This window comes from Heptranchias perlo, chromosome 42, assembly GCF_035084215.1.
Source record: "Heptranchias perlo isolate sHepPer1 chromosome 42, sHepPer1.hap1, whole genome shotgun sequence".
Lineage (NCBI taxonomy): Eukaryota > Metazoa > Chordata > Chondrichthyes > Hexanchiformes > Hexanchidae > Heptranchias > Heptranchias perlo.
In genome coordinates, this window is record NC_090366.1 from 9,430,144 (window position 1) to 9,450,079 (window position 19,936).

At 49.0% G+C, this 19,936-nt stretch overlaps 1 protein-coding gene across 1 annotated transcript in view; it reads left to right on the forward strand.

The window, feature by feature from the left end:
- Positions 1-4,021: 4,021 nt before the first annotated feature.
- Positions 4,022-19,936, forward strand: part of LOC137306173 (guanylate-binding protein 1-like) — a 45,547-nt gene continuing 29,632 nt past the window's right edge. Inside the window, exons 1-3 of the mRNA XM_067975243.1 lie at positions 4,022-4,192; positions 17,223-17,434; positions 18,060-18,187. Of these exons, the coding sequence (XP_067831344.1) occupies positions 17,242-17,434; positions 18,060-18,187 (321 nt within the window). The 5' untranslated portion in view covers positions 4,022-4,192; positions 17,223-17,241. The remainder of the gene's footprint in view (positions 4,193-17,222; positions 17,435-18,059; positions 18,188-19,936) is intronic.

The following is a 19,936-nucleotide window of genomic DNA, read 5'->3' on the forward strand; positions in this document are numbered from 1 at the left end:
ATAAAGACCACCATTCCATTAGCCTTTCCGTTACTTTATTGTACCTGTCCACTAGTTTTTGGTGATTTGTGACCTGGACGCCCAAATCTCTCAGCTCCTCCACAGTTCCTAGCCTCTCGCCATTAACGAAATACTCTGATTTATCTTTCTCAGGTCCAAAGTGGATGGCCTCAGACTCTCCCACACATCGAACTCCATCCGCCCCTGCTTTGCCCACTCTCTCAATCTGTCCAAGTCCCTTTGTAATTTAGAGACTGTCAAAGCAAACGGATATAAACATAAAACAGGGGAGGCTGGAGATGCAGACATCAAACAGATTGGTTAGGTGTTAGCAACAGGGTAGAAAAGGCAGTTGGCAGAAGTATTAAAGGATGCCCTTGGAATAAGTTGGCGTGCAATTGAATGTGGTGTTGGGATGTGAGCTGTGAACTTAGATTAAGGGAGAGGGACGCGATGGGGTGCGGAGGGGAGGTTTTTACCAGATGTGAAAAGGTCGGGCTGGAGGTAGAGGCTGCAGGAGATTCGCAGGCCTCAGGTCACAGGAGGTCGGTGAGGGTCGCGTCAGGGGGTCACGCGGAGGTGAGGTTTCTTGGGTTTGGTGCCTTGAGTTGCCGGGATTTCGCGGTAACAGCTGGATATCCGTCCAGGAGCCAATGGGAGGGCGAGGGAGAGTGAAGTGTAGGTAAGGAGAGGGGTGAAAGTTCATGGCTGCGTCACTGACGGCTGTTTCACTGCTGAGTTATATGAACTGTGATTAGCCCCATGACGACGCAATCAGAGCTGCTCGTGCTGTCAGTCGTGATTCAGTGGGGTCTCACTCTCCCCTCTGAGTCTGAAAGTCGTGGGTTCGAGCCCCCACTCCGGAGACTTGAGCCCGTAATCCAGGCCGACACTCCTCAGTGCCAGTATTGAGGGAGTTGCCGTCTTTCGGAGGAGACGTTAAACCGAGGGACCCGTCTGCCCCTCTCAGCTGGACGTAAAAGATCCCACGGCCACTATTGGAAGAAGAGCAGGGGGGAGTTTTGGGGGTAATATTCTGGCATGGGTGGAGGATTGGTTATCTAACAGGAAGCAGAGTGTTGGGATAAATGGTTCATTCTCGGACTGGCAACCAGTGGCCAGTGGTGTTCCGCAGGGGTCGGTGCTGGGTCCCCAACTCTTTACAATCTATATTAACGATTTGGAGGAGGGGACCGAGTGTAACATATCAAAGTTTGCAGATGATACAAAGATGGGAGGGAAAGTAGAGAGTGAGGAGGACATAAAAAAACCTACAAGGGGATATAGACAGGCTGGGTGAGTGGGCGGAGATTTGGCAGATGCAATACAACATTGGAAAATGTGAGGTTATGCACTTTGGCAGGAAAAATCAGAGAGCAAGTTATTATCTTAATGACGAGAAACTGGAAAGTACTGCAGTACAAAGGGATCTGGGGGTCCTAGTGCAAGAAAATCAAAAAGTTAGTATGCAGGTGCAGCAGGTGATCAAGAAGGCCAACGGAATGTTGGCTTTTATTGCTAGGGGGATAGAATATAAAAACAGGGAGGTATTGCTGCAGTTATATAAGGTATTGGTGAGACCGCACCTGGAATACTGCATACAATTTTGGTGTCCATACTTAAGAAAAGACATACTTGCTCTCGAGGCAGTACAAAGAAGGTTCACTCGGTTAATCCCGGGGATGAGGGGGCGGACATATGAGGAGAGGTTGAGTAGATTGGGACTCTACTCATTGGAGTTCAGAAGAATGAGAGGCGATCTTATTGAAACATATAAGATTGTGAAGGGGCTTGATCGGGTGGATGCGGTAAGGATGTTCCCAAGGATGGGTGAAACTAGAACTAGGGGGCATAATCTTAGAATAAGGGGCTGCTCTTTCAAAACTGAGATGAGGAGAAACTTCTTCACTCAGAGGGTAGGAGGTCTGTGGAATTTGCTGCCCCAGGAAGCTGTGGAAGCTACATCATTAAATAAATTTAAAACAGAAATAGACAGTTTCCTAGAAGTAAAGGGAATTAGGGGTTACGGGGAGCGGGCAGGAAATTGGACATGAATTTAGATTTGAGGTTAGGATCAGATCAGCCATGATCTTATTGAATGGCGGAGCAGGCTCGAGGGGCCGATTGGCCTACTCCTGCTCCTATTTCTTATGTTCTTATGTTCACCCCTGTGCCCTGGGCCGATATTTATGAAAAAGATCCCACGGCCACTATTTTGAAGAAGAGTAGGGGAGTCATGGGCCCAATATTTATCCCTCAAATAACATCACTAAAACAGATGATCTGGTCATTTATCTCATTGCTGTTTGTGGGATCTTGCTGTGCGCAATTTGGCTGTCGCGTTTCCTACATTACAACAGTGACTACACTTCAGAAAGTACTTCATTGGCTGTAAAGCGCTTTGGGATGTCCCGAGGTTGTGAAAGGCGCTATATAAATGCAAGTTCTTTTAACAGTGAAACACTTTGTGTTTAAAGGATCCCCACCAATCCAATGGCCTTTCCTGGGCACTCCTTTGAAGTGCGAGTTCTCACCGGGCTGGAGTTATACTGCACCCGGTGAGCAGCCCCATCACCCGGAGTAGGCCCATCGCTGGAGGCCTCGCACTCCTGGGCTCCAGTGCAATCGGGACCCAGGGATCTGACCCGAGTTATACCGGCAGAGTTTGCATTGATACACACCGGCAGCCACTACACAGAGGGGAAAGTGAGAGCGGAATTCCATCTGTCGAATCCACATTCTGGGCTGCAGAAGGGAATGAAACTTTCAACTCCTCAAAGTGGGACGAAGAAATCCTTTCCTGTTCTCGGAGGGTCCTCTCTTCACTGGGCTCCCTGATTCCCGGCCGTGCATGGAGGGAGAGTCAGAGGTCTGTGTGTTGGTCACTCGACTGGTGAAGGGAACTCAGTCAGAACATCATCGAGCCCCAGAGAGTGAGGGAGAGAAGGAGGGAGGGACAGAGGGAGAGGGAGAGAGAGAGAGATGGAAAGGAGAGAGGGAGGGAGGGACAGAGGGAGAGAGAGAGAGGGAGGGAGAAAGAGAGGGAGAGAGAGGGAGGAACAGAGAGAGACGGAGAGGGAGGGAGAAAGAGCGAGGGAGGGACAGAGGGAGAGGGAGAGAGAGAGAGAGAGAGAGATGGAAAGGAGAGAGGGAGGGCGGGACAGAGAGAGAGGGAGGGACAGAGGGAGAGAGAGAGAGGGAGGGAGAAAGAGAGGGAGAGAGAGGGAGGAACAGAGAGAGACGGAGAGGGAGGGAGAAAGAGTGAGGGAGGGACAGAGAGAAGGAGATGGAAAGACGGAGAGGGAGAGAGAGAGAGATGGAGAAAGGGAGGGAGGGACAGAGAGAGAGAGGGAGGAGCAGAGACAAAGAGAGGGAGGAGCAGAGAGAGGGAAAGGGAGAGATGGAGAAGAGAAAGAAAGGGAGAGAGAGGGAAAGGGAGGGAGGTAAAGAGAGAGATGGACAGAGAGGAGACATGGGACAGAAAGGAGAGAGAGGGACCGAGAGAGGGAGACAGACAGAGGTAGAGGGAAAGGATGGGAGAGACGGGGAGAATGAGAGAGAGGAGAGGGAGTAGGGGGGGGGAGTAAGATGGGGAGAGAGAGAGGAAGAAGAGTCCAGAGAAAGAGACGGAGAGAAGGAGACTCTTCACTCCCTCAGGAAGTGTTGTACAGTTTGTGTTTAATGGGGAATCTCTGAATCTCCCAGTGTTTGTGCAGAGATGAAATTAAAAGTTGAGAATCAGGAATGGAGTGGAATAAAATGCAGGGCAAGAGAAAAGGACCAAAATATGTTGTGAATGAACACTGACTTGGGCAGGGAGGGGTTAACTGAGCAAGTGTCCTGATGTGGAGTTAGTGTGTGCAGGGACCAGGAGCAGCAATCGCTGTAAATCTACAGACATTAGAAAACGGGGAGTTGAGATTTGCTGCTGTTCGGAGCCCGGACACATTTCTCTGCACCTCTTAAGATGTCGAAACCTGTCCCACTGGTTGACTCTCTCCCTCCTCGATGCTTTTCCTGTAAGAGCTTTTAGTTTCAGTTTGAGAGAGAGAGAGAGTGTGTATCCGGAGAGTCAGCTCCGAGCTCAGAATCATCGAGGAGGCTCGCACTCAGGCTGTTCTGATACAGGGACCGGGGGAATTACTGCACAGATTCACGTCTAACTCTCAGACCCCATCACCTGCACCGACAGGTAGGGTCAACTGAACTGGTTCCACACCCGGTCTAAACCAGGACTTACCGTTTGTCGATCAGGTTTGAGAAACTATCGGACGACTGCTGGTTTAGGAGGTGTTTATTGGCTGTCTGTTAACTGAGATTAAAACCGTTATTTGTGACCAACCCCTTTCACCTGCCGGAATCCTCTCCCCTCTCTGTTCCTCTCTCTCTCTCTCTCCCTCTCTCTCTCTCTCCCTTTCTCAAAGTTGCCCCAAAGCTCTCCACCATTGGCGATTTCCCTCGCCTCATGTCTGGGTCTGTTGTAGACTAATTGGTGGAGATTGATTGCTATAATTAATCAACAACTCCATTATCGATGTATCACAGCACTATAGGAGATACAGCACAGGTGGAGGCCATTCGGCCCATCGTGCCTGTGCCAGCTCGTTGAAAGAGCGATCCAATTAGTCCCACTCCCCCCTGCTCTTTCCCCGTAGCCCTGCAAATACATAACTGAAGTCCCTCATCCCTGGGACCATTCTGGTAAATCTCCTCTGCACCCTCTCCAAGGCCTTGACATCCTTCCTAAAGTGCGGTGCCCAGAATTGGACACAATACTCCAGCTGAGGCCCAACCAGTGTTTTATAAAGGTTCAGCATAACTTCCTTGCTTTTGTACTCTATGCCTCTATTAATAAAGCCCAGGATCCCATATACCTTTTTAACAGCCTTCTTAACTTGTCCTGCCATCTTCAAATATTTGTGTACGTACACCCCCAGGTCTCTCTGTTCCTGCACCCCCTTTAAAATTGTACCATTTAGGACAAATCCAATCCGGCCAATTACCGCCCCATCAGTCTACTCTCAATCATCAGCAAAGTGATGGAAGGTGTCGTCGACAGTGCTATCAAGCGGCACTTACTCACCAATAACCTGCTCACCGATGCTCAGTTTGGGTTCCGCCAGGACCACTCGGCTCCAGACCTCATTACAGCCTTGGTCCAAACATGGACAAAAGAGCTGAATTCCAGAGGTGAGGTGAGAGTGACTGCCCTTGACATCAAGGCAGCATTTGACCGAGTGTGGCACCAAGGAGCCCTAGTAAAATTGAAGTCAATGGGAATTAGGGGGAAAACTCTCCAGTGGCTGGAGTCATACCTAGCACAAAGGAAGATGGTAGTGGTTGTTGGAGGCCAATCATCTCAGCCCCAGGACATTGCTGCAGGAGTTCCTCAGGGCAGTGTCCTAGGCCCAACCATCTTCAGCTGCTTCATCAATGACCTTCCCTCCATCATAAGATCAGAAATGGGGATGTTCGCTGATGACTGCACAGTGTTCAGTTCCATTCGCAACCCCTCAGATAATGAAGCAGTCCGAGCCCGCATGCAGCAATACCTGGACAACATCCAGGCTTGGGCTGATAAGTGGCAAGTAACATTCGCGCCAGATAAGTGCCAGGCGATGACCATCTCCAACAAGAGAGAGTCTAACCACCTCCCCTTGACATTCAACGGCATTACCATCACCGAATCCCCCACCATCAACATCCTGGGGGTCACCATTGACCAGAAACTTAACTGGACCAGCCATATAAATACTGTGGCTACGAGAGCAGGTCAGAGGCTGGGTATTCTGCGGCGAGTGACTCACCTCCTGACTCCCCAAAGCCTTTCCACCATCTACAAGGCACAAGTCAGGAGTGTGATGGAATACTCTCCACTTGCCTGGATGAGTGCAGCTCCAACAACACTCAAGAAGCTCGACACCATCCAAGATAAAGCAGCCTGCTTGATTGGCACCCCATCCACCACCCTAAACATTCACTCCCTTCACCACCGGCGCACTGTGGCTGCAGTGTGCACCATCCACAGGATGCACTGCAGCAACTCGCCAAGGCTTCTTCGACAGCACCTCCCAAACCCGCGACCTCTACCACCTAGAAGGACAAGGGCAGCAGGTACATGGGAACAACACCACCTGCACGTTCCCCTCCAAGTCACACACCATCCCGACTTGGAAATATATCGGCCGTTCCTTCATCGTCGCTGGGTCAAAATCCTGGAACTCCCTTCCTAACAGCACTGTGGGAGAACCTTCACCACACGGACTGCAGTGGTTCAAGAAGGCGGCTCACCACCACCTTCTCGAGGGCAATTAGGGATGGGCAATAAATGCCAGCCTCGCCAGCGACGCCCGCATCCCGTGAACTAATAAAAAAAAAAGTTTATATTGCCTCTCCTCATTCTTCCTACCAAAGTACATCACTTCACACTTCTCTGTGTTAAATTCCATCTGCCATGTATCTGCCCATTTCACCAGTCTGTCTCTATCCTCCTCATTGTTTACTACATTCCTGAGTTTTGTGTCATTTCCAAACTTTGAAATTATACCCTCTATACCCAAGTCTAAGTCATTAATATATATCAAAAAGAGCAGTGGTCCTAATACTGACCCCTGGGGGATACCACTGTATACTTCCCTCCAGTCTGAAAAACAACCGTTCACCACTACGCTCTACTTTCTGTCTCTTAGCCAATTTTGTATCCACACTGACACTGTCCCTTTAATCCCATGGGCTTCAATTTTGCAAACAGGTCTAATATTTGGTACTTTATCAAATGCCTTTTGAAAGTCCATATACACATCATCAACCGCACTCCCCTCATCAACCCTCTCCGTTACTTCATCAAAGAACTCAATCAAGTTAGTCAAACACAATTTCCCTTTAACAAATCCGTGCTGACTTTCATTTATTAGCCAACGCTTTTCCAAATGCCAATTAATTTTGTCCAGGATTATTGTTTCTTAAAGTTTCCCCATCACCAACGTTAGACTGACTGGCCTGTAATTGCTGGGTTTATCCCTCTCCCCTTTTTTGAACAGGGGTATAACATTTGCAATCCTCCAGTCCTCCAGTACCATCCCCATATCTAAGGAACCATAGAACCATTGAAAAGATACAGCACAGAAGGAAGCCATTCGGCCCATCGTGTCCACCCCGGCTCGAAGAACAACCAGGTGCCCATTCTAATCCCACCTTCCAGCACCCGGTCCGTAGCCCTGCAGCTTACAGCACTTTAGGTGCGGGTCCAGGTACTTTTTAAAAGAGTTGAGGGTCCCTGCCTCTACCACCAATTCGGGCAGCGAATTCCATACACCCACCACCCTCTGGGTAAAAATGTTTTTCCTCATGTCCCCTCTAATCCGTCCGCCAATCAGCTTAAATCTATGTCCTCTAGTTCTTGAACTCTCCGCTAAGGGGAAACAGATACTTCCTGTCTACTCTATCTGGGCCCCTCATAATTTTGTACACCTCAATCAAGTCTCCCCTCAGCCTCCTCTGCTCCAAGGAAAACAACCCCAGCCTATCCCATCTCTCCTCGTTGCTGCAGTTTTCAAGCCCTGGCAACATTCTTGTAAATCTTCTCTGCACTCTCTCCAGGGCAATTACGCCCTTCCTGTAAAGTGGTGACCAGAACTGCACACAATACTCCAGCTGTGGCCTTACCAGCGTTTTATACAGTTCCATGATTACATCCCTGCTTTTGTATTCTGTACCTCGGCTAATAACAGAGAGCATTCCGTATGCCTTCTTCACAACCTTATCTAACTGTACTGCCACCTTCAGGGACCTGTGCACATGCACTCCAAGGTCTCTCACTTCCTCTACCCCTCTCAATCTATTCCCGTTTACTGCGTATTCCCTTTTACTGTTTGCCCTCCCTAAGTGCATTACCTCACACTTCTCCGGGTTGAACTCCATTTGCCACTTTTCCGCCCACTCCACCAACCCATTGATATCTTCTTGGAGTCTACAGCTATCCTCTTCACCATCAACTACACGGCCAATTTTTGTGTCGTCTGCAAATTTTCCAGTCATGCCCCCTACATTCAAGTCCAAATCATTAATATATACCACAAACAGCAAGGGACCCAATACTGAGCCCTGTGGCACACCACTGGAAACGGATTTCCATTCGCAAAGACATCCATCGACTTTTACCCTTTGTTTCCTGTTACTGAGCCAATTTTGGATCCAATTCACCACATTTCCCTGTATCCCATGGGCTTTTACCTTTCTGACCAGTCTGCCATGTGGGACCTTGTCAAATGCCTTACTAAAATCCATGTAGACAACATCCACTGCACTACCCTCATCAATCCTCCTTGTCACTTCCTCAAAGAATTCAATCAGATTTGTAGGGCATGACCCTCCCTGAACAAATCCATGCTGACTATCCCTGATTAAACCATGCCTTTCCAAGTGACAGTTTATCCTATCTCTCAGTATTGATTCTAATAGTTTGCCCACCACCGAGGTGAGACTGACCGGCCTGTGATTGTTCGGCCTTTCCCTCGTACCCTTTTTAAACAATGGTACTACGTTTGCAGTCTTCCAGTCCTCCGGTACCTCCCCTGTATCTAGTGAGGATTGGAAAATGATCCTCAGAGCATCCGCTATTTCCTCCCTGGCTTCCTTCAATAGCCTGGGAAACAATCCATCCGGCCCTGGTGACTTATCAACTTTCAAGGATTCCAGTCCCTCTAGTACTTCCTCTCTCGTTATGTTTACCTTATCCAATATTTCATACCTCTCCTCTTTAACTACTACGTCCAGATCATCCCTTTCCTTTGTGAATCCAGAGACAAAATATTCATTTAAAACCCTACCCACATCCTCTGCTTCTACACACAAGTTAGCCTTATCATCCCTGATAGGTCCCACCTTTTCCTTAGCTATCCTCTTGTTATTAATGTACTGATAAAACATCTTTAGGTTTTCTTTAATCTAAGTAGCTAATATTTTTACATGCCCTCTCTTTGCTTTCCTTATTTCCTTTTTTACGTTATCCCTGTACTTTCTATACTCCTCTCGGCTTTCTGCAGTATTTAGTTTTCTGTGACAGTCATAAGCTTTCTTTTCCTGCTTTATCTTGCCCCGTATACTTCTAGACAACCAGGGGGCTCTAAATTTGGCAGTGCCACCCTTTTTCTTTGAGGGGACGTGTCTGCATTGGACCCGTAGAATTTCACTTTTTAGTGCCTCCCACTGGCTTGCCACTGATTTCTCCTCAAGTAGTTGTGTCCAGTCCACTTCTGCCAAATCACCTCTTAGTTCTGTAAAATTTGCCTTCCCCCAATTTAAAACGTTTACTCCTGATTTAACTCTGTCCTTTTCCATAACAATGCTAAAACTAACTGAATTGTGGTCACTATCCCCATTATGGTCACCCACTGTCACTTCACCCACTTGCCCATCTTCATCTCCCAGGACTAAATCTAGAATTGCATCCCCTCTTGTTGGGCTTGTCACGTACTGGCTAAAAAAGTTCTCCTGGACACCGATCAAGAATTTTGCGCCCTCTGTACCCCTCTGTTTGAATCTCAGTTGCTGTTCGGGTAGTTGAAATCTCCGACTCTTATTGCCCTCTTATTTTTGCACTCAGAAATTTGCCTACATATTTGTTCTTCTATCTCCCTTTCGCTATTCGGGTTACTGAGGGAAGGAGGATTGGAAGATTGTCATCAGAGCCTCTACTATCTCCACCTTTCCTTCCCTCAGTAACCTCGGATACATCCCATCCCAGAGCAGGTCAGAGGCTGGGTATTCTGCGGCGAGTGACTCACCTCCTGACTCCCCAAAGCCTTTCCACCATCTACAAGGCACAAGTCAGGAGTGTGATGGAATACTCTCCACTTGCCTGGATGAGTGCAGCTCCAACAACACTCAAGAAGCTCGACACCATCCAAGATAAAGCAGCCCGCTTGATTGGCACCTCATCCACCACCCTAAACATTCACTCCCTTCACCACCGGCGCACTGTGGCTGCAGTGTGTACCATCCACAGGATGCACTGCAGCAACTCGCCAAGGCTTCTTCGACAGCACCTCCCAAACCTGCGACCTCTACCACCTAGAAGGACAAGAGCAGCAGGCACATGGGAACAACACCACCTGCACGTTCCCCTCCAAGTCACACACCATCCCGACTTGGAAATATATCGCCGTTCCTTCATCGTCGCTGGGTCAAAATCCTGGAACTCCCTCCCTAACAGCACTGTGGGAGAACCGTCACCACACGGACTGCAGCGGTTCAAGAAGGCGGCTCACCACCACCTTCTCAAGGGCAATTAGGGATGGGCAATAAATGCCGGTCTCACCAGCGACGCCCACATCCCATGAACGAATTTAAAAATCTGGACCGGGTGACTTTTCTATTTTGAGTACTGCCAACCTTTTAAGTACCTCCTCTTCATCTATTTTTGTCCCATCAAATTATCGATGTATCGTGTGACCCTCAGGATGGTAGAAGGTGAATTCGATGGGCCTGGGTCTTTTCTCGTTTAGCATTTCCTGTGTTCTCCCCTCGCTCACTCTGTCTCTATCCTCTTACCCTTTCTTTCACCTTCTCTGTCTCTCCTTTACCCCATTTCTCCTGCCTCTGTCCTCACTCTCTCCCTCTTTGTTTCCCCTGTGTTTCTCCCTCACTCTCTCCTGCTCTGTTACCCTGTCTCTCTCCCTTTCTCTCTCTCTCCCTCCCTCTGTTCCTCTGTCTCTCTCCCTTTTGCTTTCTCCCTGTTTTCCCTTGTATCTCTCCCTCTCCCCCCTCTCTCTCTCCCCTTCTCTCCCTCCCTGTGTTCCCCTGTCTCTCTCTCTCCCCTTCTCTCCCTCCTTGTGTTACCCTGTCTCTCTCTCCCTTTCTCTCCCTCCCTGTGTTCCCCTGTCTCTCTCTCCCCTTCTCTCCCTCCCTGTGTTCCCCTGTCTCTCTCTCTCCCCTTCTCTCCCTCCCTGTGTTCCCCTGTCTCTCTCTCCCTTTCTCTCCCTCCCTGTGTTCCTCCCTCTCTCTCTCTTCCCTTGTCTCCCTCCCTGTGTTCCCCTGTCTCTCTCTCTCTCTCTCCCCTGTGTTCCCCTGTCTCTCTCTTCCCTTCTCTCCCTCCCTGTGTTCCTCCCTCTCTCTCTCCCCTTCTCTCCCTCCCTGTGTTCCCCTGTCTCTCTCTCCCTTTCTCTCCCTCCCTGTGTTCCCCTGTCTCTCTCTCCCCTTCTCTCCCTCCCTGTGTTCCCCTGTCTCTCTCTTCCCTTCTCTCCCTCCCTGTGTTCCTCCCTCTCTCTCTCCCCTTCTCTCCCTCCCTGTGTTCCCCTGTCTCTCTCTCTCCCCTTCTCTCCCTCCCTGTGTTCCCCTGTCTCTCTCTCTCCCCTTCTCTCCCTCCCTGTGTTCCCCTGTCTCTCTCTCCCTTTCTCTCCCTCCCTGTGTTCCCCTGTCTCTCTCTCCTCTTCTCTCCCTCCCTGTGTTCCCCTGTCTCTCTCTCTCCCCTTCTCTCCCTCCCTGTGTTCCCCTGTCTCTCTCTCTCCTCTTCTCTCCCTCCCTGTGTTCCCCTGTCTCTCTCTCTCCCCTTCTCTCCCTCCCTGTGTTACCCTGTTTCTCTCTCCCTTTCTCTCCCTCCCTGTGTTCCCCTGTCTCTCTCTCCTCTTCTCTCCCTCCGTGTTCCCCTGTCTCTCTCTCCCCTTCTCTCCCTCCCTGTGTTCCCCTGTCTCTCTCTCCCCTTCTCTCCCTCCCTGTGTTCCCCTGTCTCTCTCTCCCCTTCTCTCCCTCCCTGTGTTCCCCTGTCTCTCTCTTCCCTTCTCTCCCTCCCTGTGTTCCCCTGTCTCTCTCTCCCCTTCTCTCCCTCCCTGTGTTCCCCTGTCTCTCTCTTCCCTTCTCTCCCTCCCTGTGTTCCCCTGTCTCTCTCTCCCCTTCTCTCCCTCCCTGTGTCCCCCTGTCTCTCTCTCTCCTCTTCTCTCCCTCCCTGTGTTACCCTCTCTCTCTCTCCCCTTCTCTCCCTCCCTGTGTTACCCTGTTTCTCTCTCCCTTTCTCTCCCTCCCTGTGTTCCCCTGTCTCTCTCTCCTCTTCTCTCCCTCCGTGTTCCCCTGTCTCTCTCTCTCTCTCTCCCCTGTGTTCCCCTGTCTCTCTCTTCCCTTCTCTCCCTCCCTGTGTTCCTCCCTCTCTTTCTCCCCTTCTCTCCCTCCCTGTGTTACACTGTCTCTCTCTCTCTCCCTGTGTTCCCCTGTCACTCTCCCTCCCCTTCTCTCTCTCCCCTGTGTTCCCCTGTCTCTCTCTCTCTCTCTCTCTCCCTACTTTTCTCCCCGTCTCTCTCCCTCTCTCCCTCGATGTCCGTTTACAGTTTCGAATTCACATTGTTTCCTTTTTTCCTCCCAATTCCACAAACCTCGTGTGGATCCTGAATGAAGTTTGCAATTCAGAGACAATAAAAGATCCCATGGCCCCTATTTCGATGAGGAGCAGGGGGAGTTCTCCCCGGTGTCCTGAGCTAATATTTACCCCTCAACCAACATCATAGGAACATAGGAACAGGAGTCGGCCATTCAGCCCCTCGTGCCTGCTCCGCCATTTGATAAGATCATGGCTGATCTGTGATCTAACTCCATATACCTGCCTTTGGCCCATATCCCTTAATACCTTTGGTTGCCAAAAAGCTATCTATCTCAGATTTAAATTTAGCAATTGAGCTAGTATCAATTGCCGTTTGCGGAAGAGAGTTCCAAACTTCTACCACCCTTTGTGTGTAGAAATGTTTTCTAATCTCACTCCTGAAAGGTCTGGCTCTAATTTTTAGACTGTGCCCCCTACTCCTAGAATCCCCAACCAGCGGAAATAGTTTCTCTCTATCCACCCTATCTGTTCCCCTTAATATCTTATAAACTTCGATCAGATCACCCCTTAACCTTCGAAACTCCAGAGAATACAACCCCAATTTGTGTAATCTCTCCTCGTAACTTAACCCTTGAAGTCCGGGTATCATTCTAGTAAACCTACGCTGCACTCCCTCCAAGGCCAATATGTCCTTCCGAAGGTGCGGTGCCCAGAACTGCTCACAGTACTCCAAGTGCGGTCTAACCAGGGTTTTGTATAGCTGCAGCATAACTTCTGCCCCCTTGTACTCCAGTCCTCTAGATATAAAGGCCAGCATTCCATTAGCCTTACTGATTATTTTCTGCACCTGTTCGTGACACTTCAATGATCAATGTACCTGAACCCCTAAGTCCCTTTGGACATCCACTGTTTTTAACTTTTTACCATTTAGAGAGTACCCTGTTCTATCCTTTTTTGATCCAAAGTGGATGACCTCACATTTGTCTACATTGAATTCCATTTGCCACAGTTTTGCCCATTCACCTAATCTATCAATATCCCTTTGTAATTTTATGTTTTCATCTACACTGCTTACAATGCCACCAATCTTTGTGTCATCGGCAAACTTAGATATGAGACTTTCTATGCCTTCATCTTAGTCGTTAATAAATATTGTGAATAATTGAGGCCCCAAGACAGATCCCTGTGGGACTCCACTAGTCACATCCTGCCAACGTGAGTACCTTCCCATTATCCCTACTCTCTGTCGCCTTTCGCTCGGCCAACTTCCTAACCAAGTCCGTACTTTTCCCTCAATTCCATTGGCTTCTATCTTAGCTAACAGTCTCTTATGTGGGACCTTATCAAATGCATTCTGGAAGTCCATATAAATAACATCCATTGACATTCCCCTGTCCACTACTTTAGTCACTTCTTCAAAAAATTCAATCAGGTTTGTCAGGCACGACCCACCTTTCACAAATCCATGCTGGCTCTCTCTGATTAACTGAAAATTCTCGAGGTGTTCAGTCACCCTATCCTTAATTATAGACTCCAGCATTTTCCCCACAACAGATGTTAGGCTAACTGGTCTATAATTCCCTGGTTTCCCTCTCTCTCCTTTCTTAAAAAGCGGAGTGACATGTGCAATTTTCCAATCTAGAGGGATGGTTCCTGAATCTGGAGAACTTTGAAAGATTATAGTTAGGGCATCTGCAATGTGCTCACCTACTTCCTTTAAAACCCTGGGATGGAAACCATCTGGTCCTGGGGATTTGTCCCTCTTTAGTGCTATTATTTTCTTCATTACTGTTGCTTTACTTATGTTAATTTTATTGAGTCCCTGTCCCCAATTCAACATTCGTTTTCTTGGGATTTTCGGCATGCTATCCTCTTTTTCTACTGTAAATACTGACGCAAAGTAATTGTTCAACATGTCCGCCATTTCCCCATTGTCAATGACAATATCCCCACTTCCAGTTTTTAAGGGGCCAACATTGCTCCTGACCACCCTCTTTTTCCTAATGTAACTATAAAAGTTCTTCGTATTGGTTTTGATATCCCTTGCAAGTTTCTTTTCATACTCTCTTTTTGTAGCTCTTACTATCTGTTTTGTGACCCTTTGTATCTTTCCCATTCGCCAGGATCTGTGCCATTTTTTGCCTTTTTGTATGCCCTTTCCTTATGTCTTATACTGTCTCTTACCTCTTTAGTTGTCCATGGCTGTTTTTTTTGGCAAGTTGAGTTCTTGCCCCTCAGGGGTATAAACCAGTTCTGTATCACGTTAAATGTTTCTTTAAACATTTCCCACTGATCATCAGTCGTTTTACCCATTAACAGATTTGCCCAGTTTGCTGTGGACAGTCTCTGTCGGTAAGACAGATCACCTGGTGATTTATCACGTTGCTGTTTGTGGGATCTTGCTGTGCGCAAATTGGCTGCTGCGTTTCCTACATTACAACAGTGACTACACTTCAAAAAGTATTTAATTGGCTGTAAAGTGCTTTGGGACGTCCTGAGGTCGTGAAAGGTAGTGGTGGGATCTTTTACGTCTACCTGAGAGGGGCAGACGGGGGCTTTGGTTTAACGTCTCATCCAAAAGACGGCATCTCCGACAGCGCAGCGCTCCCTCAGTACTGGCACTGGGTGTGTCGGCCTGGATTTTGTGCTCGAGCGTCTGGAGCGGGGCTCGAACCCACGACCGAGCATGAGACCCACTGAGCCACGGCTGGCGGTTAGTGCGGGTAATATCTCGGACCCTCGGTCCCCCTGACTCAGAGCAGAGATGCAAAGACACCCTGTCTGTGTCTCGGCCTCCCAGACAGAGAGCAGGAAGTGGCTGAATGGAGCCATTAAACAGCAGGCCTGATGGTTTTGCCCGCTGAGGTACGGTAACCATTGCTAATTGTGGAGATTCAAGGAGATTCTGCACGTCAAAATGAGTCCCAATTGTTTCTTTTTAAAAAAACTACCAGGGATTAACGGAAAAGTTTAGTGTAACTTGATAACTTCCTGTGGTTCTCAGTGAAAGAGGAAGCTGTGTTTAGGACCGGCTAGTTCCTTCTGTCTCGCTGCAGAATGACTTCCTCACGTTTTTGTTTGACCTCATTCTGCTAATGCCTCGCTGCATTACCATCACCGGCTGAAAAGTCAACTCATCGAGAATATAATTACCCCGCTCGATTTTCAGGCTTCGGCTGAGAACTTCTGTCGGTTCTAACTTTACAACGTGAGACTATGACAACATCGTCAAATATAATTAGGGACGTCCGCAGATTTTACTTAGGAACAGGACGAGGCCATTCAGCCCCTCGGGCCGGTTACAAAGGAACAGGAGGAAGCCATTCAGCCCCTCGGGCCGGCTACAAAGGAACAGGAGGAGGCCATTCAGCCCCTCGGGCCGGTTACAAAGGAACAGGAGGAGGCAATTCAGCCCCTCAGGCCTGCTCTGCCATTCAATTGGATCATGGCTGATCTGTGCACTGCCATTTTGGGGGAGAGAGTTCCAGATTCCCACTCCCCTTTGTGTGAAGAAGTGCTTCCTGACATCACCCCTGAACGGCCTGGCTCTAATTTTAAGGTTATGCCCCCTCGTTCTGGACTCTCCCATTCTTGAAATAGTTTCTTGATTAGTTCACCCCTCAATCTCCTGAACTCGAGGGAATACAATCCTAGTTTATGCCTTCTGTCCTCATAATTCAGACCTCGTAGCCCCAGTTGTTGTTAGGGACCTGGATCAGGAACTAAGAGTTTGTGACTTCAAACCCCACCGGGGCAAATTGTGAAGTTGAATTCAAAGCCTTTCCGCCATCTACAAGGCACAAGTCAGGAGTGTGATGGAATACTCTCCACTTGCCTGGATGAGTGCAGCTCCAACAACACTCAAGAAGCTCGACACCATCCAGGACAAAGCAGCCCGCTTGATTGGCACCCCATCCACCACCCTAAACATTCACTCCCTTCACCACCGGCGCACAGTGGCTGCAGTGTGTACCATCCACAGGATGCACTGCAGCAACTCGCCAAGGCTTCTTCGACAGTACCTCCCAAACCCACGACCTCTACCACCTAGAAGGACAAGGGCAGCAGGCACATGGGAACAACACCACCTGCACGTTCCCCTCCAAGTCACACACCATCCCGACTTGGGTCAAAATCCTGGAACTCCCTTCCTGACAGCACTGTGGGAGAACCTTCACCACACGGACTGCAGCGGTTCAAGAAGGCGGCTCACCACCACCTTCTCAAGGGGCAATTAGGGATGGGCAATAAATGCCGGCCTCGCCAGAGACACCCACTTCCCATGAATGAATAATTAACAAAAAATAAATAAACCTGGTAATTTGTGGGCTGGCACAAAATGACCATTAAAACGGCCAGATTGCCGTAAAATCCCAACTGGTTCACTGAAGTCCTTCGGGCAAGGGATCCAACCACACGTACCCTGGTCTGAGGCTACTCGTGACTCCAGTTTCATTCTACGTGGTTGACCATAAATTCCCTCTAGTGGTCTTGCAAGTCTTGCTGTTGTACATGTCAATTAATCATGAACTGCAATTGTCCTAGGATCACCTAGGGTAACATGATAAGCTGGTAGGGTTTAGATGAAGAGGGGTGAGAGGAGGCTCGTGCGGAGCACAAACACCGGCATAGACCAGTTGGGCCGAATGGCCTGTTTCTGTGCTGTACGTTCCATGTAATGAGGGATGGGCAATAAATGCCAACACTGCCCATTCCCAAGGGAGTTGGATGGGCAGGGAATGGAATGACAAAGGGTCGGAGGAGGAGAGGAAATGGTCAGGGAAAGGATATGGATGTAAAGACTGGATTTGTTTGATCGTTGCTACGTTCTTGTCCCAATAAAACAGATTAAGTCAACCGTAACGCCCCAAGTACTGAACTACTCTCAACCAACTCTCTTCTATTTCTTTTCCAGATATCTGAGAATCGCCCAGATGGCCTCTGATGGTTATATGAACGAGCCCATGTGCCTCGTCGAGGTCTCTCCCTCAGGGTCTCTGAAGCTCAACCAAGATGCCTTACAAATCCTGGCCGGCATCACCGAGCCTGTCCTGGTGGTGGCGATATTTGGGCCCCCAAACACCGGGAAGTCCTACCTCATGAACAGACTGGTCAATCGGAGGAAAGGTAGGTCCGTGCTTTGGCTCCCGGTCTGGCAACGCCTCGAATTTAAAATTCTCATCCTCCCTATCTCTGTAACCTCCTCCAGCCCTACAACCCTCCGAGAACTCACATCTTTAGATCAACTTGGGAGCTGCCTATTTAATCTTCGAAACATACGAACAGGAGGAGGCCATTCAGCCCCTCGAGCCTGTTCCGTCTTTCAATTAGATCAGGGCTGGTCTGTATCTCAACCCCATTTACCCTCCTTGGTTCTGTAACCCTTAATCCCCTCACCCAACAAAAATCGATCAATCTCAGCTTTGAAATTTCCAATTGACCCCCAGCCTCAACCATTTTTTGGGGGAGAGAGTTCCAGATTCCCACTCCCCTTTGTGTGAAGAAATGCTTCCTGACATCACCCCTGAACGGCCTGGCTCTAATTTTAAGGTTCTGCCCCCTTGTCTGGACTCCCCCCACCAGAGGAAATAGTTTCTCTCTATCTACCCTATCGAATCCTTTACTCATCTTAAACACCTCGATAAGATCACCCCTCAATCTTCTATACTCGAGGGAGTCCACGCCTAGTCTCTGCAACCTGTCCTCATCGTTTAACCTCGTAAATGCAGGTTTGTTCTTTTACCATGTGCAGGGTTCCGCCTGGCGTCTGGAACCAAGCCCCCAGTCCGGGGGATGTGGATCTGGTGTCTCCCTCACCCTCTTCATGATGCTCAGTGTCTGATTATTTTGGATGTGGATGGATTTGAAGCAAAGGAACAGGTAAAATGGGGAAACAATAGAGAGAGATTGAGAATGAACCAAGCCGTTTATTGTCATAAAAACAGAAAAGATGTTTCCACTTGTGGGTGAGTCCAAAACTGGGGGCCATAAGTATAAGATTACATGGAATGTATAGCACAGGAACAGGCCATTCGGCCCAACAGGTCCGTGCTGGTGTTTATGCTCCACACGAGCCTCCTCCCTCCCTATTTCATCTCACCCTATCAGCATATCCTTCTATTCCTTTCTCCCTCATGTGTTTATCCAGCTTCCCCTTAAATCCATCTTTGCTATTCGCCTCAACCACTCCTGAATTCCCTATTGGATTTATTAGTGATTATCTTATATTTATGGCCTCTTAAGACAGTGACTGATAAATCCAATAAGGAATTCAAGAGAAACTTCTTTACCCAGAGAGTGGTGAGAATGCGAGACTCCCTCCAGCAATTAAAGCCGACGGGATGGTAATTTAGATGGTTATTTAGCTGGTTGAGGTACTTGACAGGCCTCATTGAGTGGAGATTTTGGCAGGGGTGCAATTTTGAAGGATCCTCAGCGTGTTTCCCGTGCTGTGGGAAACACTCCCTGTTGGAACAGACGTGTTTCAGCCAGTGGGAGATGTAAAGGATTATTTGGCAGTTGGGGGGAAAACCTCATTTATTGCAGCAGGGACACTCTGTCACTTCAGACAAAGTTTTGGCTGCAACTCCTTTGTCTTTCCACTCAAAATTATTAATTTATACCCTAAACTCTGCTGTGCAAACACATTTACCTACTTTGTGGACCCCCTCAATCTCACAACGTCAGGATCGGGGGGCACCATGGCTGCATTCATCACTTCATCCGAGGACGAGCAACATCACCAGCCTCGCCAGGCACGGCGTCCACCTCCGCCACGGGGAGCTCCACAACACAATGCTGTGCCACAGGCACCTGCACAAAATAGTCGTGCAACTAAACACACACCCACTGTAGGGTGACCCAATGGGTGGCATCAAGGGTGGGTGCTCATGGTGAACCTCATGAAAGGGACTTATTATACAAGTCAGTCAAGAATGGCCAAGACGTGGCAGTAGTGGTGACAATAATAATATTTAATGTGCCATTAACAAAAATCAAATATAAATAAAGAACATGACAAACCGTCAAACACCCTTGTGCATCCCCTCTGTGTTCACAAAACCTTTGCTTTCACTTCCGACTACTCCTACATGGTGCTTCCTCTGTGGCTGCAGCACAGGTAGTGGCAGGTTGCTCTTGTTCATGCCCTGACCGATTAGATGCTTTGGGCCTACGCCCTCTGGGTTTCGGTGCCCGTGAGGGCCCCTCCAAAGACTGCTCCACCTGCACCTGTGCAGGAGCAGACTCGACCACCTGGAGAGGAGGCAGCATCGCGGGTACTGGTTGAGAGGGGGGCAAGGGGTGAGACGTGGGAGCGGTTTGAGTGGCATCCCCACTTCCATGTCCCCTTTCACCAACATCCCTCCCCCGGGCCAGGCCCACATCACTCCTACCACCCTGCTGGACAACAGTTTGGAGGACATGTGTAAAGCCTTGTAAGGCCAGTGCTAGTGTATCTGCCTGCCTGTTTAAGGCGGCAGAAAGTTGCTCACCCTGAGTCTGAACGGCTGTTGTCAGGGCCTCTATGGACTCAATGGTGAGCCGTGCTTGAAGCTCGATGGAGGCTAGCCTTCCCTCCATCGCAGACATTCCCGCACTTACCCGCGACACTATCTCAGAGATGTCCTC